This window comes from Camarhynchus parvulus, chromosome 1A (genome assembly GCF_901933205.1).
Source record: "Camarhynchus parvulus chromosome 1A, STF_HiC, whole genome shotgun sequence".
NCBI classification, from domain to species: Eukaryota; Metazoa; Chordata; class Aves; order Passeriformes; family Thraupidae; genus Camarhynchus; species Camarhynchus parvulus.
Window position 1 is genome coordinate 36,106,798 of NC_044586.1, and position 20,897 is coordinate 36,127,694.

Here is a 20,897-nt window from a genome sequence, read left to right on the forward strand (position 1 = left end):
CAACCTATGTGTATTCATAATACCATAAACCAAGTATGCCAAGTAGCTGTTCTTAATGAAAACCCTAAGTCTACATACTGAGTGATGAAACCTTCACTTTACCAAGCCATGTAAAAGCCCATCAATCATCAGTTGCTTCAAATATGAAGAAAGGAGTACTTTGTTCTTAAAGGATCAATGAAATCATGTAGATTTTTCAGGGAAACACTTTCAAGTGATTTAAGAATTATGTGGCAAGGCTTTGGTAGTGTGGGGTGGCTATAGGGCTGGCTTCTGTGAGAAGCTGCCAGAAGCTTCCCGTGTCCACCAGAGCCAATGTTAGACGGCTCCAGGATGGACCTGCCACTGGCCAAGGCTGAGCCCAACAGGTTGCTGATTTAAAAAGGGGAAAAAAACCTGCTTGGGCAGAGGGAAGAGCAGCAGAGAGAGTGAGAATATGTGAGGAACAGCCCTGCAGGCACCATGGACAGTAAGGAAGGAGATGCTTCAGGTGCTGGAGCAGAGTCCACCTGCAGTCTGCAGAAGAGCTCACACCAGAGCAAAGGGATGCCCAAAGGAGACTGCAATCCCGTGGGAAGCCTGTGCTGGACCAGCTCCTGTGGCCCCGTGGAAAGGAGCCCGCACTGGCACAGGTTTGCTGGCAGGACTTGTGACCCCATGAGGGACTTCATGCTTTCTGAAGAAATGTAGCCTATGAGAAGCTCTCCCATCGGAGGAATTCATGGAAGACTGTCTCTTGTGGGAGGGATCCCAGGCTGGAACAGGGAAGAGTGAGAGGAAGAAGTGGCAGAGACAATATTTGATGAAGCGACTGTAGTACAGTACAAATATGAAACAAAATCCTACAAAACAGTTCTGGAATAATTTGCTGCTTCTGAGCATAGTCTGTAGCATTGATGCATTTGTATGTGTTAAAGCAGCTTCGGGGCTAGAAACTCTTACCTGTAGATACCCAAGTTATTTAAAATTCTGTTTTCAGAAAGTGTTTTCATTGTGCTGATAACAGAGAGACATGCCAAAAATCACTGTAACCAGACTTAAATAACTTGCATACCTTTGTATTTCAACCTCTGCCTGAAATCAGAGTATGCTACTTACAGTAGCATACTTACAGATGTTGAAGCCCACAGCTGGACAGAGACAAAAAACATTTAAATAAAAAACTGCATATTTTATTTTTAGCTTTAAAGATGCATGTCTAAACAATCAGTAGGAAAAAAAAGTAAAAAAAGTAAACACCAGCATTTTGTAAAATCACATTGAACTAATACAAGACTTAATACAAAGTTTTCATACACGACTCAAATGCAGTTTTCAAAGAAAAAGTAGTCTGGTCTTCAAGACCACTTCCACTTGAAAAAAATCGTTAAGTACCCACAGATTTTAACTATAAAACAAGGATACATTCTTTCTTTTTTCTTCCATTTATGGAGTTGATTGCCACAAACTTCAATCATTTGCCAGTGAAATTCTCATAGTCTCAGTTACAGAACTGAAGAGAACTCATACAATTCCATGACTGAAGTCTTTCCATTTTCAGTACACACTCAAGTCAGCACTTGTCACATATCCTTAGACTGATCATCTTCTTCAAGTTTTCTGATTTCACTCTTTAAACAGTTGATGGTTTCACGACTTGCTTTTAGTCTTTCTTTAAGCTCAGCGATTTCAAAACTAGTCTTCTTTTTGGCAGCTTCGAGCTTTTCCCTGGTTTTCACTTCAAGATCTGCAACTGTGGCGGTGATAAAGGAAAAAATATATTTTAAGTGCCATGAAATTTCTTTTTTTTTTTTAATTGAAAGAGTAATTTGGATAGCATTTGTCCTGAAAAAAAACATCTGTTACTGTTATCTTTAGAGATTCAATGCTTGTATTTGAAATGGTATCCACATAAGAATCTGAATTTTAAAAAAAAAAGTTTGTTTTGCAGCCTCATTCAGCCCTCAGCCCATCAGTTTTGCGGATAGCTATACAATTCATAAAATAATTTTCTACTTTTTTTTTTTTTTTACAGATTAGGTGAAGAAAATAAAATCTGACATGGTGACAGCAAATACATGAGAAATTACAGAGAACTATGAATACATGGTGCCCAGTGACAGCACACAAGGCCACAGGCACAAACTGAAACATGGCAGGTTCCCTGTGAACATCAGGAAACTTTTCCTGTGAAAGTGACCAAGTGGTGGCACAGGTTGCCTAGAAAGGTTGTGAAATCCCCATTATTGGACACATTTAGAAGCCATCTGGATACACTCCTGGGGAGCCAGCTGTAGGTGGCCCTGCTAGGGCAGGGTATGGACATGACGCACCCAGAGGTCCTTTCAAGCCTTCACCATTCTGTGGTTCCTTCTCCATGTAACTGTAATAATTTTCTATCTCTCACTGGAGTTTACTTCTACAGATCTGAAAGTTTCAGTTAGGTTGCCCTGCTTTATGAATATCTGACATCAAGTACCTATTTTTTACTATTTTTACATGCACAAGTATATGAAGGCTGTGGAGATCACTCATATCCCATACATTACATAGATGTGGGCAGTGGCAAATATTATCTGCTTCATTAGCACACTTTAAGGAAGTATTTATACGAAGAAACCACACTGAGTTTCTACCTACTGTCTGGAGAAATATCCAAAAATTTTAAATGAAAAAGTTTTAATTTGGATGTTTTTATCCATCATATTATAAAACATTTTCTAAACAAAAACTGTAACATGCAACAATAACAAAAATCCACCTCAAGACTGGCTGAACTAAGGCAGGAAATACAAGTAGCTCACATACCCACACAGCCAAGCAGACATAAGGCAAATAGGAACCCTAACTTTGAAGAGCTTCAAATTCATAATCACTCTCCACTCATAGCTCTGCTGGCCAAAGACTAAATGACATTTGTTGCTGGGTGAACATAAGGCCAGGTGGGGTGGACTACAATGGATTAATGTTTGTAATTAATAGGGCAGGATTTTGGCTCAATAAATACATCTACCCTCAGAAAGCAAATAACAGATGAAATACAGAAGATCAGAATAGAAATAATCACTAAATGCAGTACAGCTTATGAACCAATGGATCTTTAATTTAGTTTCCTTAGTGCGCTTAATATTTGGAGACAAAATGGATAAAAAGGACAAAAAAACCATTATGCTGTACTTAAGAAGAGCTTTCAGACACTACTCTTTATCCACAAAGGGTTGCTGCTTTGACTTAAACATCACTAACTGTTCTGTACTTCAGGCCTTCAAGTGTGACCTTTGTTTGCAGTGCTGAAAAGAACTTTACCATAAGGTGGACTTAATTTATCCTCTGTTTTAATTAATTTCAAAGATGTCAGACTAGGTGTAGTTAATGCCACCACTCTTCATCCCAAGTAATTCCTAATTCCTTTTTTTTTAGAGCCATAGGGATAAGAAAACCTTAGAAGATTTCAGGTAAGTATTAATACCTTTGCAAAAGTTGAAGTTAAATTTAATGCAAAATTCCCACCTTTTTGCAGCATCTAAATCCATTGTACTGTTACAGTCCCCCCCCAAAAAAAACACATTGAAAGTAAATCAAACTACTGTTATTTCTAAAGTTAAAATATTTTAATTTTCAACTTACACTCTGTTTCGTGTTTATAAGCACCTAGTGTTAGTTGACGAGACGTTGTTAACAGCTGCTGCATCATTGCAGTAGGATCTTGAAATATCTAATGAAGGAGAAAAATACATGACATCACCAATACTCTTCAAAATAAAGGGAGGATTACATTAAAAATGCTCATACCATTTCATCATAGAATTCAGAAACTACCGTTTTCTTCCCCAGGATGGCATTGGTATCCGACTGAAAAAGCTTCAGCAAGTGATATAAAGTTACCTATTCAAAAGACAGAATTTTATTAATTTAAAAATTTTAGCGAAATAGAAAACTTGTTCTACATATCAACAAGTAGTATTTGTTCCTACAAAATAACTGTATAGATTTAAAAATATTTTAGGAATGCAAATATAAATGTCGTATAGCTTCAGTAGAATTACTTTGAATTTAACATTAACTGTTAAAACATGCTAACTATCTAAAGGCCTCTTGAGACTTTAAAAATGTCTGGGAAAGTGGTTTAGGACTGGTATATAAAAAATACTAATACCACCATTTTCAAGTGGGTGATTTAATTCAAATTTATTTTCTCAATTTTCAGTTAGAAAGAGCTTTCTGTGACCTTATCCTCTATTCTTGAGAAAACGAAGCACCAGGGAAGCTGTGAATCATTTTTCACTGAAATCTCTCTTTCTGGGGTTACTCTTCCATCCCTGTACTGCAAATGGCAGGGTGGGGAGAGGACTGGAACCCTCTGTGCAGCCCTGAGGAGCCACTGACCACCTGGCCCATGGCCTGGGAAGGGCACACACAGCCCACGCTTCTCCCCTTCCACACACAGGCCCAGGAGCCGTGATGGAACAGAGCAGTACCTGACTCCCCTTGGGACCTCCTGGAAAGGAAGAATGTGACAGGCTCCCAAACAGCCTTCCAAGAACAGCAGCAAAGAAAAAACACCCAACCAACCTTAGGACAGCTTGGTCAAGCGGTGAATGGAATTAATAAAAGTCAGGGTGCTACGGAGCCCAACAGCACGGGAAACCCATCGTTACCAATCGTCACATATTCCAGAAAAACACAAAATTCAGTCTCACTCTCATTCAGCAAAAAATGGATTAAAAAAAGGATTGTTTTGTGTTTGATGTGACAGAAGGAACTCAATCCTTCCAGAAATAAACATCCTTCTCCCTAAAATAGAGTAATCAAGTTTCCTACTAGACCTGGATAAACAAACCTACAAGGTATGTCTAAAACACAGAAATGGAAGAAAGAAATTAATTCCAGTACTTTATGCAACTACAGATTTTTTTAACCTGATCTTCTTAGGCAGAGACTTATGCTAGCATAGTAGCCCCGCTGCTTTTTGACTGATTTTGATCTGACAGAAAAAATAAAAATTAAAATACTCAAATATCCTAGAACTTGGAAGCTATGTGGAAGAGAAATCCTCAGTGCGTGCTCAACCCAGGTAAGGTGCAACATGTGGTCACATATTAGTAAATGTCAGAGAAGCCAAGCACAGGAAAAGCAGTCATGAATACCAGGAGTGTAGCACAGAAAGAAGAAAATGTGACCAATCCTTAAAATAATTTTCTACAAGAAGAGACTTTTATTACAATGAGACTTATTTCGTCCAGCAATTTCCTAGAGCTGTAGGCCGCCATAATTAATTATTTAAGCTTTGTTAAAAGTTCAGTGTACTTACAGGTCTTTCATTTGGATCAATGAAAAATATCTTAATGATTATTTCAAATTCACCCCAGCCTGTTTCGGTGATTTCATATGGTGGTTTGGTAACAACTGCAAGAGGCAACACAGAATTGTTAATCCCATGATAAAGCCAGAACAAAAGCCTAGTTCTAGGAATGACTGCTGAAAAGCAAAACCCACCTCTTAAAGGATTACCGTAGCTTTCATGCAACTTGAATTGAATTTTTTTCACATATGCAGACATGTCCTAAAACAGAAACATTGTTATTTCTGATTATTATTATTATTTCAGCACACCGAGCTATTATTCAGTCATTTATCCTATGTGCCTGGATTCCTTCTGATTTTAAATAGTATTTCCTCTGACTTCAAGCACAGAAGGAAAGCAAAGCGGTAAATCTAAAAATTAGTTCTCGCACACAGGTCTGTTAGTGCCTCATCCCCATGAATGTACTCCAGTCTTCCCCTACACTGGAAAGATCACTCCAAACAACATAAATGGAAGCATGCCTTTCCCATGGTTTTCCTCTTTGGAAACCCACCAGCCTCTGTGTTTTCTCGGCTTACAGCCCTTTCCTCTAATCCCGGCTTTTCAAACCCCCACGTCCCGGGGTTGCTCGGCAGGAAAAAATCTCTAACATCACGGAGTGCAACCCTTAACCCAAGGCCACCACCACTAAGCCATGACCCAGGCGCCACATCCACACGCGTTTTGCACATTTCCGTGGATGGCATTCCCGGTTTCCCAGCCCGCCTGTTCCAAAGCCGGACCAGCCTTTCGGCTCTGCTGTACCTCGTTCCGGTACGGCTTCACATACACCGTCCACTGGTGAGTGTGACCATCCTCCTCTCTCTTCTTCCCAAAATACCGCGCGACGTTCCCGTACACGATCGGCTTCACGATGGTAACGCCCTACAGAAAGGAGCACAAGCGGACAGGGCGCGTTCAAAGAGGCGCGTTCAGAGAGGCGCTGCCGTACCGCGCCGCCCCCCGCGGCCCGAGCCCCGCCGCGGCCGCCGAGGCCGCACCTTCACCCTGCCGCCGGAGTCAGGCCCGAACTCTGCCATTCTCTTGAACATATTGCCCGGGGGCGCCGCCCGCCGCCGCCGCCGCCCGCGCCCGCCCCGCCCGGCCCCGTCGCCGCTCCCGCCGCCGCCGCCGGCCCGCGACCGCCATCCCCCGCGGCTTCCGGGGCGGGGCCGCGTCGCTGCCGCCGCCGGCCGGGGCGGAACGGAGCGCCCGGGAGCGGGCCCGGCCTGCGCCGCGCCAAAGGCACACGTTCACGGACGGGACCCCAAAGGGCGCCCCGGTTCCACGCCCTGCACAGGGACACCTTCCGCTACACCGGGTTGCTCAAAGCCTCATCCAGCCTGGCCTTGGAACGCTGCCAGTGATGGGGCATCCACGGCTGCCCCAGCAACCTGTTCCAGTGCCTCAGCACCCTCACAGGGAAGAATTTCTTCCTAATATCAATTTAAAATCTGTCCTCTTTCAGTTTTAAAGTCATTCGCCTCGGCCTGCCACTACATGCCTTTGCAAAAAGTCCCCCTCCAGCTCTCTCACAGCCCCCTTAGGTAGTGGAAGTCTGCTCTGAGGCCTCCTCCAGGCTGACCCCCGCTCTCTGAGGACATGACTCTGAGGGGGTTGTTTCTTTGTGGAGCTGCTCCGTGCCTCAGCTGCACCCTCTGGTCAGCCCAGCTCTGTCTGTCCCTGTGATGGACTGGAGAGCTCGGTGGACTCCTCTGGAGAGCAGCAGCCAGACCCTGCCTGCAAACCATTTTCCAGACCATCCCCACCCATCCCGTGGCCATCCAATGCCTAAGACATGCTGGGACTCCTGGCAGACAAGAAGACAGTGAACGTCATGCTTAACCCTCTCTCAGAAGGTAAAATTTCCTACCCTCTTGCTTGTATGAACTGGATTGTGTGAACAGCACTGCTCGGCTCTGAAATATTACAGCTGTTTTCATTAAAGCAAGTTGGCAAGACTGGCAGCTGGGCCAGTCTTTTACAAGTGCTCAAGCTCTGTTTTCAAAGAAAAATTTTCTGAGGTTAATCTAACTTCTAATTAATAATTGGCTTCTGTGGAAGACTCTTTATTCCAATAACAAGATGAACAAGAAGGGGAATGGTGCAGTCCCTGATCTAAAGAAACTTTTTCCTCTCGACCATTTCTGCTTTAGTTTTTAAAGGCAGAGGTGTAACCAACCTTTGTTAATCCATCAGAAAGGGATTTAAGAGCATCAAAAACTTCATCAGAAGCTATCATACAAACCCTGTTAAGACCCCATCTGGAAAAGAGTGCACCTTTCCGCTAAAAGAGTCTATACTAAAATGGGTTGGGTTGGGAGGAGCCTTAAAGACCATCTTGTTCTCGCCCTGGCCCTGCTGTGGGCAGGGACACCTTCCACCAGAGCAGGCTGCTCAGAGTCCCATGCACCTTGGCCTTGAACACTTCCAGGAGTGGGGCATCCAGAACTTTTCTGGGCAACCCATTCCAGTACCTTACCACCCTCATAGCAGAAAATTTCTTAATATCTAGTGTATTATCTCCTCTTACAGGAAAAAAATAACTGAAAGGCAAATACACAAGAACAGGGCAAATTGGTGTAAACACCATGTGCCCTAAAGAAGGCCAGAGCCTCCTTAAACAAATTTGTCAAAATAAAGGTAGAGAAAGTATTAACTAGCTGTTGCAAATGCCTTAGGGGTTTGAGTAATATGGGAAGGGAAATAACAAGAGGGCAAGCAGTATCAGCACAAAAATGAGATTAATATAAATTAGCCAAGAAACTACTCAGGCAGCAAGTTCCTTTTGTAACCCCTGGAGCATGGAAGGAACAGGATACTCATCCTGTAAGAAGTGCAGGAGCAAAGACCCAAAACAGACCCTATGAGGTTTTAAGATAAAGCATAGAAGTTAAATGATGCAGATGCTTGCCCCAGGACAAGACTGAGCTTCATATCTCAGGCAGCATTTTCCAGTCTTTCTTGCTATTTTGCTTTCTTGTGTGGCCTTGCAATGGAAGGTTAAACACACCCACATCATTCCCAACCTATTTTACCTATAAGTATGGCCAATCACAGAGATATAGGTTGATTTAAATAATTAAATTCCTTTTTAAAATGTGATACAAAGATTTGCTCACCAAAAGAATGGTTAATGGATTTATTATCTAAATATTCACAGGCTTGAATGTTATTACCAAGATGGAAGCATATTTAAGAAAAGAAGTGGCAGAACTGGAGAAACTGGCACTGGACATGTATTCTGTACCAACTGAAATAAAGGAAATTATCTCAAATGCAGAAAGCTTCAAAACAGTCACTGTATTTCAGAGTCAGATTGTGACTGTGGAGGAAAAACCTTTTTTGGAACATGTGGGATGAGAAGAATCTGCATAACAAAATGACACAGGAAAGACTGGAAATGGATGGGATTGTTTGAACTAGACCATGTTAGGCGGGTTCCTCGCTGTAGCAAAGGGCTGGCAGCACCCTGAAGAATCTAAGTGCTGAAATCTGCTTCTAGCAACCTGTTTTTGGGAGCTGCTGCACATGATGTGCCACTATGCTGTAACTGTTCAGCTCAGCCTGTGTCCAAGTGTGCAGCTTAGGTGAAGTTTTTTCAAATGCCACTGTTGTGAAAGGAAAGAGCCACATACTGGGAGCTGACTGCTCCTCAGAACTGAGCCCTTTACCTGCCAGCTGTCCCCAGATGGCACACACAACACTCTGATACTGGCATACACAACAAATAAATAAAGGAACAACTTCCAACTCCAGATTCTCAGCAAAATTACCAGGTTCCTTGTCATCTTTACTCAGGTCATTAAATCATTCCAAGATTTAATTCCAAAATTGTGGGTTTTAATTTTCCTTTTTTTTTTTCATCTTTTTTTCAAGTTCAAAGGAGACGGTTACATTTTTATTCTTTGTAAGGGGATTACATACAATCTTACTGGAGCAGATCTTGCAGAAGTGTCACGTGAGACTTTCCTCAAACTTCTTCCAGTCCTGGAAAGGACAAACTGAGTGGGCAAAGAGGCCATCTGTTCCAAGGTCAAGTGCAGCTAGAGGGAGCACAAACCTGGCTCCAACAAGGAATGGTATACCATCATCTCTCTCACTAACCCTGTTTTAACAGACTACTAATTTAATTTGATGGTAACGCGGTTTTGGCAAGTTGCTACTTTTTCCCCTAAATAAAGTTGCATTTTTAGAAACCTTCCCTTCTTCAGTAATGTACCCAAGCACCCCATATTTAAAAATCTGAACTAGCTATTGCTGTAATTATAACCAAAAAATGAGATGATAACATAGAAGTTTAAATTTTGTTTCTAAATTCTTTTTGAGTAAAAGGCATAAAACTAATTTTAAAATATGATAAATTACTTAACTAAATGGAACAGGCAGGGGATAACCAGGAATTAAGAGGAGAGGGCACAGTAGGAATCCTACATGACAAGATAAGTTTGTTTTCTGAAGTATCATACTGTTACCACTGTGAAATTAACACCAAGAAAATTTTCCTGGACTCCTGCTGAGATGGAAGCCAGCAAGCAGTTAGTTTTAATCTTATGGAGAATTTATACTTACATAGAGAGGCTCAAAATGCAGCTTTTTAGAGCTGCTGATAAAACATTGGCCTTCTCTGACTTTTTTTATTCAAAGTACTTTATGTACTCAAAAAAAGAACCCACCAAACAACTTAGACATTATTTTTAACAGTATCTTCTGCAGGGTTCTGTTAGCCATTCTACACTATTCACCATTTTCAATACCCTTACACTACAGGTCTAGGAGAAGATAGGGGCTATGCTTCATCTTGCAAAGAATCCAGGCTAAATCACTTTCAGGAATGTGAGAACTGCAGTTTTAATTACATAAAGGCTCCAATTAACTTTTTTTGGGGGGGGGGCAAGTTCCTTACAACTTGACCCATGAATAAGGATTCTGTTTGGCATGAATGGTCTCCTTTTCTATCCCCTCCCACCAGTGTGGAGCTATAACACATCCAAGCAGAGCCATATATTTTTTAAAGAGAAGCACAGGCTGCAGATTGTAAAAGGTGGCAAGGGTAGCTGCCTGTCAAAAGAAGTAAATGGCTACAGGGAAATGGATACCAGCAAGCTTCAGAAATCAGTTTTAAGCAGAAGAGTAACCATTCTGAAATGCAGCAGCTCCACAGAGCTCACTGCTCCTTCAGAGGCAAATGCTGCCTGCTCCACAGGGGAACCCACCCATCTTCGGAAGGGTTTTAGAGATGTATTCCACTACAGGCAACATTTTATCTCCCTGTGTGGACAGTATCTTTTCCCAGGGTCTTTAGCACCAAAGAAAGGTTTCTAAGCCTTAAAGTATTTCAGTACCAGTGTATCATACAGGGAAACACACACAGGAAATTTAAGAACAGTGCACTCAAAAGGCATTCAGACAATAAACAGGGATTTGGATTTTTTCATGAGATGTCAAGGCAAGGAAAATACAGGTTGTTTATTTTGTGGAAAAGGGGAGTAAAAAGTGACTGCTATCTTCTTAAATTTAGGACAGTTGAGGATTACTATACCTGGTTCTGCTGACAATGCAGACACAATTAATGAGATTATTAATTAAGTGAATAGAGTTGTTTTTTTTGTTGCCACTAGATGGCAGAAAGAGCCCTTTTACACTTCTTGATCACATCTACACCATTTTGAACATACCCTTACAGGACACCTAGGGGCCTATCTTCAACCACTAAGATGCCGGATAAAAAAAAAATTACTCAATGACTGCCAGTGCTAAGTAGATTAAAGTAGTTTTGAAAAGAATGTTCAGCAATATATAATTTTTAAATCTGTTTACACTGGGTCCTTTCTGTAAAGCTGAGAAGCCTTGTTTGAGAAGAAATTAATTTTACTTCCCACTTATACCAAGTGCACAGGATTTACAAGACTTCCAGCAGTTTGATGGCAATCAAAGTGCTAAAAATTTTCTGCAAATTGTTCACAAGAGTTGCATAAACAGGTTCAGATTGAATTAATTGAAAGGAATAGCAATCTTCTATCTGCAGCAAAGTGCTCTGTTTCTACTGGGCTGCATTTGTTTTTCACACTGCCTCTCAAGGAACAGAAAGAATGGAGGAAAAAAGCTAGCAAATTTTTGATCAGTTCCTTAAACTCCATACACTTTTATGCTTCAGCATTAAGAGCATGAGCTGATTTGCATCTGTTTTCTATAATATTAGACATCATGTTACATTGTGTCACTTCTCTGATTCACTTCAGGCTCAAACTTAGTAATTAAAAATCTGTCTAGCAGAAGAGCTGAACTGCACCAGCCCTTCACCCTCCCTCATCCCAAGGACAGCACCGCATCTGTCCAGCTTGCAACATCCTTGACAAATGTGCTTCATTCCTCAGCTGTCACTCGACAGCACAGCTTCTGCACCTTTCACAAACCCCTCCTTTCTCCCCCAGGCTAAGAAAGGAAATACATTCCCATCTCACTCTGATCTCTGTTGTCTCTTTTGTACATCTCCCAGCAAGTTACTTTTCCTGGACACAGAGCAGGCTTATCATCTCCCCATTCCCAGCCATTTACTTACCTTTTACAGAAGCCATCACTTGCTTTTGTATCTTCCAAGAGATAAAACAGCTAAAAATTCAATGTGAAAGTTTTTCCTCCTTATGCAGTTCCAGTTCATCTGTCCATCTGTTGTGTTACAAAGACTCCTGAGCAGCTGCAGCCTTACCTATACTCATAGAACATGAACGTGCATTAAGTCATAAATTCTTCACCATGTCTGGAGTAATCTCTGTTGTTAGTAAAGATACATGCAGAAAGTAGAACTTTAGGATGTGCTAAAGCCAATGTCAGAAGTGTTGAGTGTGCAGACTACATTCCTTTAACAAATATGCTATGCTGACCAGGAGGTTATCTTTACAAAAACGCTAACTGGGCAAAACTTTCTCAATTGACTCCTTTTTATCTAGGAGCATGATACTGCAGGCCTGCTAGGGGACTCTGCTAAATCCCAATGCAAAACAGAGGTCCTGGCCCCAAAATTATTTAACCAGTTTTTCCTCTCCTTGTGTGTCATGATTTGTTATAGCCCAGAATTTTGGGGTACAGACACTTGGGTGCCTGCACCCAAACTTCATGTAATAATGTTTGTAAAAAAGGCATCTTTGTGATCATGAACTACACACATACCTCTGTCTTCCTTTACTCAGTCTGCATGGGACAAACTTACCTTTTCTAGCTTCATAAACTTTGCTCTGCTTATTTAGGTGTTTGATTTGCTTTCTGCTGCTCCTCTCTTTTGCAGCTTACCATTTTTCCTGGACAAGCTGCAGTATTATTAAACTGTCTGAATGATGAACCAGGAGAAAATTAAAAAGCAGAGAACAGCACTAATACTCCAAACCTGAGCATCTCTTTCCAGCCCAAATAAGGGTTAAAAAAGACACTTCCAACTCCTTGCTCAGTGCCTGGTTCCCTGAAGTTGCTCAAGATATCTCACTTCCATAGAGACAAATTTTTAAAACTAAAGCCTCTCTCTGATCAATAACTCCTGTATTGACAGTAAATAAGGAAAATGCCAGCTTTGCAAGAGAAGAAACTTCAGTAGTGCTTTCAGTGAGGCTGGTGCAGAAAAGGCGCGGCAGCAAAAGCGAAGACTTCTTCCTGTAAAAACATCTGGAGAACTCAGCTCAGTGTGCCACTGCCTGGGATGCAAAACCCCCAGCAGGTGTGCACAGGAACTGCAAAGCTTCCTCACAGAAAGTTTCTACAGTCCTGTAGCTTCCTTTCAATTGCTGTTAGTGTAACAACAGAAGGCTCACAGAACTATTTTAGGCTCCCCTGCCAAACCTCACAAATGCCTTCCATCTCCCTCTCCTCCCACATAACTAACAGTCAATATAAGGGCAACACAGTGAGGTTACTCAGCCAACTGCAGCCATGATCAGGAACAGGTTTATCCTGGTGTGGGTGATTTTGGGTTTTTGGCATTTTTATTTTGTTTCCAACTATCAGAGGACCTAATAGATGGGAAGAATTAACTCTCTTTGCTGAGGTGGCAAAGAGGAGGCTTCTGCACCAGCTTCCACATTGCTAAGCATTGGGGACTCTCCAATTGGAGAGAAACAAGCAAGGACCATAATCTGAAGCCTGGATTCCACCAGGATCTCTCCCTCCGGCTCATCTAGGTCTCTCTATGCCTTTCAATTTTCAGCAGTTATGAAGAAGACCCTGAAAAAGGTTGGAGGCAAGGTTCTTACAAGCAGAATTAAGCAAGAACATTTCCCTAGTAAGCATTATCAAATTATTTCTAGGTCTACAACTCAAAGGATAATATTTTGGCTAGGGAACTCTCATGGAAGAAAACAAACCCCATACTTGTTATATTACTTTCCCATTCTCCAATACCATTTCAAAGCATACCTTGATGGTCCTGTGTCCTGGTTAGTTGACCTATGCTTGAACACCTCCACAACGAATTCATCCACGTACTACTGAATCCTCACTGTGTTTATCTTAGAGTATACATCCCATGTTTTGAGGGACAGGATGCTTTACACTTGTCTCACATTTCAGCAATTGGAACTGCTGAACACCCTAACCTGGAGGAAAATTGCAGGAAGATACTTTCAAAATCAAGAGTTCACAATGATTTCCCCCTCTGCTCTTAACCCAGAAGAAAGCCTGGAGTCCCCTAAACCCCACCAGCCACAGCCCAATACCATTTCCATCTCTGTCCAAATTTTCACATGGTCAATGAAACCAGGCTACAACACAATCACATTAAGAACTCAGGTTGTTACAGTGAATTCTGACACAGTACAGTAAACTCAGTGGCCAAGTTGGCTTTGCTATCCTATGGTTTGCTATTTGGACAAATAACGTCTGAGCCCTTTAGAGCAAGTGAATGTTATTTCCATTACTGCAGCTTTGGAGCACTACCCCAAGAAATTCAGGTTAATTTTCTAATGAACATTTTGTTTTCTCTGCAGAGACCTGTATAGTTACACATAGGGTTTAAATACAGTCATGAACGTTGTGTTCCTCCAAGCCAATTAGATTAAATTTTTCACTTTTTTTTTGAAACCCTGATTTTTTTCCAACAGGAACACCAGCGTTCTCATGTAATCTTACCACTGTCAAATGGCACAGGCTCATCACAGGCCAAAGGTGGAGCCAACAGCACAAAAAATGATACCAGTAATCTAAAATGGTACAATGGATCTAGCTCATTTTGTGCCAGAGTGAATGAACTTTGACAAGTATTATAAATTATGGAAGTTCACCACCAAAATGGCACAGTATGGCAATGCAAGTGGCTTTGTGTTTGTAACAGAGTGATGTGTTTTATGCAACACAATGTTCTGCTTTAGCAGTTAAAATATTTGCCCATGTAACCCCAGTATCAAAAGTAGTTTTAAATCATCAGAGGATGGTTACTGTCACTAGTACCAAACCAATATTTTGCATGAAATGAGCTGACAGCAGTTCAACCTGCCACACAGCTGTTTTACAGCCACTGTGTTTAACATTCACATGCTCTGCAATGATTAACATTTGCCAGGTTAACTCAAAGCAAGAAACCAGATTAAAAAGAGAAAGCCCAGCGCTTCAAACATTACTACAATGATGTTTGAGTCTGAAAATGTAATTTTAAGAGACTGAAATTGCTTTATGTACATGCTGATTTTATTCCTTTTAGTTAAAAGACTTCATGTGGGGCACTGTATTTTACAGAAAAATAAGGTTAGCTTAAAAAAAAAGTCTGCACTACTCCCTGGTTGTAAACTCTGCAAAAAGTCCAGATAAGGATAAGCTAATATAACCTATTTCTAGATTCAGAAGTAATTACAGCACAGAATCTAGCTGTAAGTATCTTAGAATGTCCAGCCTCCAAGTTTTAATGTCTGAAATTTTGAGAAGTCTGGCAATAATGAGAATTGCAAAGAAACTAGACAAGCTGAAATGAAGAGACAGACAAAAGTATTTTTTAATATAAAAATGGTCTTTATTTCTTCAATACAAGGTAAACTACTATTGCAGTTTAAGACCAACACAAAAGTTGGACAGCAAATTGCTTAACAGTCTCCTAAAGGCTGAAAAAAAGAAACCTATGAAAGCTAAAAGTTGTGCAATATTTCAAGTATAACATCTAAAAAAAAAGTAATTATCCCTAAATTTACAGATTATTTAAGTACCTCTGCTGAAAATGTATTGAAACCACATTTGCTAGGATACCATCTTACCTTGCAGAGAAATAGAGGTCTCCAAAAACTGCAGTATTCAACAGACTCTTTGGCCTGTCAGCATCAGGGAACTGTTTACTATATATATAAAATCCTTTGGAGTCAGGCATTCTGACAGGCATCCATTTCCTTACATTTTGCATTGCAATTCTGCATTCCAACTTGGACAACCCCCCTCCTGTATTTCAAACCATTTCTTGAATATTTACTCATATATCCTTGTGCAAAGCAGGAACCAGGAAATGGAATGGTACAGGAAGACAATACAGCCTTTTGTTTAGAAAGTCAGCAGTGCTGGTAATCATCATAAAAATGTCAGAGTTTACCAAATAGGAATGTATTTCACCTTCAAAACACTTGGCTTTTTTTTTTCTTTCTTTATTATTTTAAAAAAGGACAACTGCAGTAGTAAGGAATATGAATTTGCAACCACTTATATTTATAAAAGCACACACATTCCTCATTTTCTTACATCTGAAGATCAAAGGAATGTCTGTTTCATAATGTAATAATAATATGCACAGTTTAAAATATTTTCTATTACAAAATGCTGTGTACAAGAGGGTGAGGCTGAAGTCTATTGAATATACTCTAAAGTGTTATTACTGAAATCATGTAAAAATCACATTACATGGTATGAATAGATAGGAATTTTTACAACTTAAATGCTCCATTCCATCAGGATCAAAGGTATATGTTTACTATTTTCAAGAGACTTCTGTAAAATTAGTGTATTTTGAAGATTTAAGCACAGGCATATGCATCATCCCAGAACCCACTGCAATCACTGGGGCTACGGAAAGGGTTCATGAATTAACAAATGTATTATATATAAATGGAATAAGGAGCTTTATTGTATTTTGTCCAACATGGGGGAAAACAAATCCCACACGAACATCAAACTGATGAGCTTCTATGTCCCAAACTGCTCCTTAGTAAATTTATCCTCTATAGCTATATGGAAATCTAAAAATACATGGGATGTCAGACCTTAATAAGGTATGAGGAAGAAAGGGGAGGAAGACAAAACAAGTACAAAACCAAAAAAAACCCAACTCAACACCCCCATCCACCCCAAGCTAGTCTGAAGTATTAATTGCAAGGCATCATAATTGCAAGAGACGGTATTTCTGCATAACCATCATGATTCATCAGCATGCTGCAACCATTATTTTCAAGACCTGTGCAGTCAATTATCAAAATAATTTGAATCTCAACTGAATCCACATTGCTTCTTTTCTATATTACAGTCCTTATTTTGGAAAGAATTCAAATAAATTCGTATTTTTATATGGACACTGACCTGCACTTTCCTTCTCTAAAATCTTGAAGGGTTTATATTTCAATGCAGAAGCAATTTAGTGTCTCAGATCTCTGAAGAGTACCAGTCCTAAACATGCATGTTTTTTATTTATATCTACATGACTGACAGTATCTTAACGAGCATTGTATTAGGAAACTTAAGGCTGTATCTCAGTTCACACAAGAACCAAAGACAATTTTAACAGGCTATGTATAAAATTCTATAAATAAAAATGGGAGCAATGTCTGTTTAACCTGTACACAAAGAGCAAGTGGATAAGGAAAGAAAATCAGGAATTAAGTATTTCTACAAAGAATGCCATGTATTTTACTAGAAACACGGATGACAAGTATATACAACATTTAAATCTCCAATTATCCACATACAACTAGGAAAAAAACATTTACAAGGGTTTGGGTATGCAACTAAACAATCAGGTAAAAAAATACGGATAGAAAAACTAAGCCTCGCCAATTTCAAAGGAACAAAACCAGAAAGTACTCAGTCCACAAAGAAAAAAAGCTAATGCCTAAATTTAATAAAAATATCTTGTTTAACACAAAAAACAACAGCTATCCAATCTTATAAGCCACACTGTAAATAAAAATCTGAAGTTCTGACAAACATTTTCCAAAATGCCATCAGAACAAAAAATATTGGCACAAAAAGCAAAAAAGGAATGAGGGGGAAAAAAAAGACTGTACAGTTTCCAAAATGCTATGTTCTTCTTCTTAAGTACTTTGACTTGTCAAAATGTATAATCCTGTAAAAATTTTGCTTTAAAAAAACCACCCTCTACTTCTAAAAAATAAACCACCAAAACAAGTTCTGTTGATAAAGCATCACCACCCCTACGTCACTACTTGTTAGTTTTGTCTTTCAAGATAAAGGACATAGCCTTACGATAATATTTTAAATGTTACTTATAAACTCAGTATTTGAAAAAAATTAAGTATTTCTTCAGAGATTATTTCATCCTTTCATCAGCAAAAGGAAATTAAATACAACTGAATGAATATTAAACAGCAGTAGCCATCATGGCATCACCACCATTCAGCAAGTTTCCAAACTGCCATTTCCTGCACGTGTACAGGAAATTGCAGGAATCTTTAGTAAACCAAGACTTGGTAAAAATTCTACTACAGATCCAGTTACACATGATGTACATTAGGCATATTCCTTTTTGGTGTTTATCAGGGTCTTTGGATTTTTTCTGTACATTTTTCTGTTTTATAAAAAAAAAATCTAACAAAGGAAGCTCACCACAACAAGAGAGTATTACCTAAATTGCAACACAGTACATTTATGGGTTAAAACTAAGAATCTGGAGAACAGGCAGAAATAATGGGCTTCATACACGGATCTCATCTCTCAGGTCACAATGGTCATTCTGTTTAACTTACATTATTTACCCCCTGCTATTTCCATTGCCAGCAATGGAAATATGTGAGTGAGAAATAACAATCTATGTAAAAAGAGCAACAGTCTCAAATGTATTTCAATGTGGACTAAAATATCAGTTCCTACATAAAATGCTTGTAATGTTACTTTTTTTATTTTAAAATTTCATATATCTACGCAATGGAACATTACTTACCTGCTGCTTTTCCAGTATTAGCTATTCCCCACTTAACTGCTACAGGCAGGTAATTTCTTCCTTAAAGTTATTACACACAGTAGTAAACAATGTTTTTAACTAAAGAAAATGAAGTTACAACAGTACTGTTTGTAACCAATACCCATTCACAAAAAAAGCAAGAAGTGATTCATGACTTGCTTGATACAACTTTCAGTTTTACAAAATTTTTAAAGGCAGTTTTCATTTTCAAACAGGATTAAACAAACACATGAAATATCTTCTCAGAAGCAAATAGTTCAATTAACACCAGTGATCCCATGCGTGAGGAACTGAGGTACACAATTTAAGAAAAAAAGAAAAAGGGGCAAGTCTGAAGCTGTAGCCAAGTCCAACAGCATCAACCTGGCTGCAGGAAACCTGGTTCAATAGTAGGTGCCAAAAATATTAGAGCATTTCAGGCTTATGCAAAACTTTAGCAGTTGCACAAGCTACTGGTCCCAACTCAGTAAAGCATAAAAATCACTCACGTATGCAAATACGGCACTTAAGGCATATGTTTACATTTCTTGAAATCTATGAAATGTAAGCACATGCTTTATATGCTCTGGAAAACCAAACAGATTTAAATGCTTTCCTGAACAGGGTAACATTTTAAGTCAGCTGTAAAATCTTCAAAATTGGTAAAAAAGAAATCAAGAGGCTTCTGAGAGTTGCCTCTTAAAGCCATCTGAGGTCTTGAAACTTAACTTAAAACATTAAGTGCAGCTATTTGAACAAGTGACAACTCCAAGAGTGTGTCTGTTACATAACATTTTACAATAGACTAAAAGTGAGCCTTTGTGCAAGGCTGATAGAAATGAAGCTTTTGCAGCTTTTATGAAATTTGCTTGCATTTGACACTTGTTGAAATTTAAAACAAGTTCTTTAATTTCACTGAGTGCTCCATTAATTTGTTTTTAGGTAAATTTACAAAACCTCATCTGACAAATTTAATCAGTGCCATTTTTTGCTAAGACATTTTAAATATTGCCCACTGGTGAACAAGGACATACAAATGTACCTTCTCTTTTATATGCACGTGTGAATAAACCCCAAAGTGTTAAGAAAATACCAAACCCATGAAGTCATAAAAATGGTAACATCTTGTTTCTTCTGGCACATTTCTAATATACAACTATGTACAGACCGCTACGGCCTTGGGGGTGGACAGGGAACACACACAAGCACTATTACTATAAAACTGTAAACAACTGCAGGATTTTGGGTGTTTTAAACCTGACCTTTCTACCCCTTATTATGGGTAGTTTAAGTTCATATGAACAGTTTAAGTTTATATTAACTGTAGTGTCAATCAGGATCAAGGCTGTATGAGAGATAAAATTTTCAGTGAGCTAAAAATCACAGACCTGGGACTATCTCTGCTCAGAACAACTGACCACAGAGAGCTGCAGTTTTTACAGTTTTATAAGTCAATTAGGAAATTCACAAGCCACCTAGGTAAACACTGCTAAAAAGCAAAACAGAATTAAAGGTTTTACGTAACCACCTATTTTTGTATCAAAATTGAGTGGGAGAGCACAACATTAGTATGTTTAACTCGCTGAATCCAAGATTAGATTGAGGCATAGGCAAGAACTATTGCAGTGTTTCTGAAGACAGCATCAATGTTTTCATTGTAACATTATCTTTAAATATTGCTGAACACATGACTTTCCCTGAGGTGTAAACATCAAATAACTTGAACAGCTTTACACATCAGCCCCATTAAACAGTTTATTACAACACTACATCTACTGTAATCAGTGGTGCTGTGTACAGACATTATATGAACAGTTTAACATGAACAAACTACTATAAAAACAAGCATTTACTTGACTTTTTTCAATTGCTTGCACATTATAATTGCCAAATGTATATAACCAGTAATAAAGTTGCAAAAGCTATAAGGTTTAAATCACACAGGTTTCCCTCAAATAAAACATTTAAGCAACATAAAAAAGTAAAAGAGCTACTGGTTACCATGTATGCAGATTTGCTTTATTCAGATCTATTCCTGTTCATATTATCCATGAATCCTTACAGGCTCAGTTCAATCACATGAAGCAAACTGCTGGACAAGCATCTTTCCTTGAAGAATGTATCTTGTCTTGCACGCTGTTCCTCTTCCTTCAGCTGTAATGTGTCAAAATTTGTGATGTAGATTTTGCTACTCCCCAAAACACATAGAAAATTGTTGGCTTATCTATACATACACAACTCGTGCATCTACTTCACCGTGATGTTAACTAACATAAAACACCCAGAAGCAGTAGCTACTCATTTGAAGTTGTTTTCTAATACAGTAATTAAAAATAAGATTAATGTTGTTGTACAACGAAGTTGAAAGAATATAAACTTCACCATTAAAGTACTGATGATAAAGAAAGAAATAACTACTGCTTCTGTGTCTGACTGCCAAATTTATAT

General features: G+C 39.3%; 2 protein-coding genes across 5 annotated transcripts in view; both read right to left on the reverse strand.

Annotated features, from left to right (window-relative positions):
* Positions 1 to 1,412: 1,412 nt before the first annotated feature.
* Positions 1,413 to 6,410, reverse strand: YEATS4 (YEATS domain containing 4). The gene is made up of 7 exons (XM_030961089.1): positions 6,325 to 6,410; positions 6,089 to 6,208; positions 5,476 to 5,542; positions 5,291 to 5,385; positions 3,772 to 3,864; positions 3,607 to 3,694; positions 1,413 to 1,732 (listed from the first exon to the last, which is right to left on the reverse strand). Exons 1-7 carry the CDS (start codon positions 6,373 to 6,375, stop codon positions 1,563 to 1,565), a joined length of 684 nt encoding a protein of 227 aa, XP_030816949.1. The 5' UTR covers positions 6,376 to 6,410; the 3' UTR covers positions 1,413 to 1,562.
* An 8,879-nt stretch (positions 6,411 to 15,289) lies between these two features.
* The window catches only part of CPSF6 (cleavage and polyadenylation specific factor 6), a 31,580-nt gene continuing 25,972 nt past the window's right edge, over positions 15,290 to 20,897 (reverse strand). For all 4 annotated transcript variants that reach the window (XM_030961087.1, XM_030961086.1, XM_030961085.1 and 1 more), the window contains one exon: positions 15,290 to 20,603. The gene's annotated coding sequence lies outside the window, so the exon portion shown is untranslated. The remainder of the gene's footprint in view (positions 20,604 to 20,897) is intronic.

Coding starts and splice junctions, on each gene's coding strand:
- YEATS4 (XM_030961089.1), bottom strand. CDS start 6,375: ATGTTCAAGAGAATGGCAGAGTTCGGGCCTGACTCCGGCGGCAGGGTG. Junction 5,543..6,088: donor TGAAGCCGTACCGGAACGAG/GTACAGCAGAGC, acceptor TTTCTGTTTTAG/GACATGTCTGCATATGTGAA. Junction 5,386..5,475: donor CTACGGTAATCCTTTAAGAG/GTGGGTTTTGCT, acceptor TGCCTCTTGCAG/TTGTTACCAAACCACCATAT.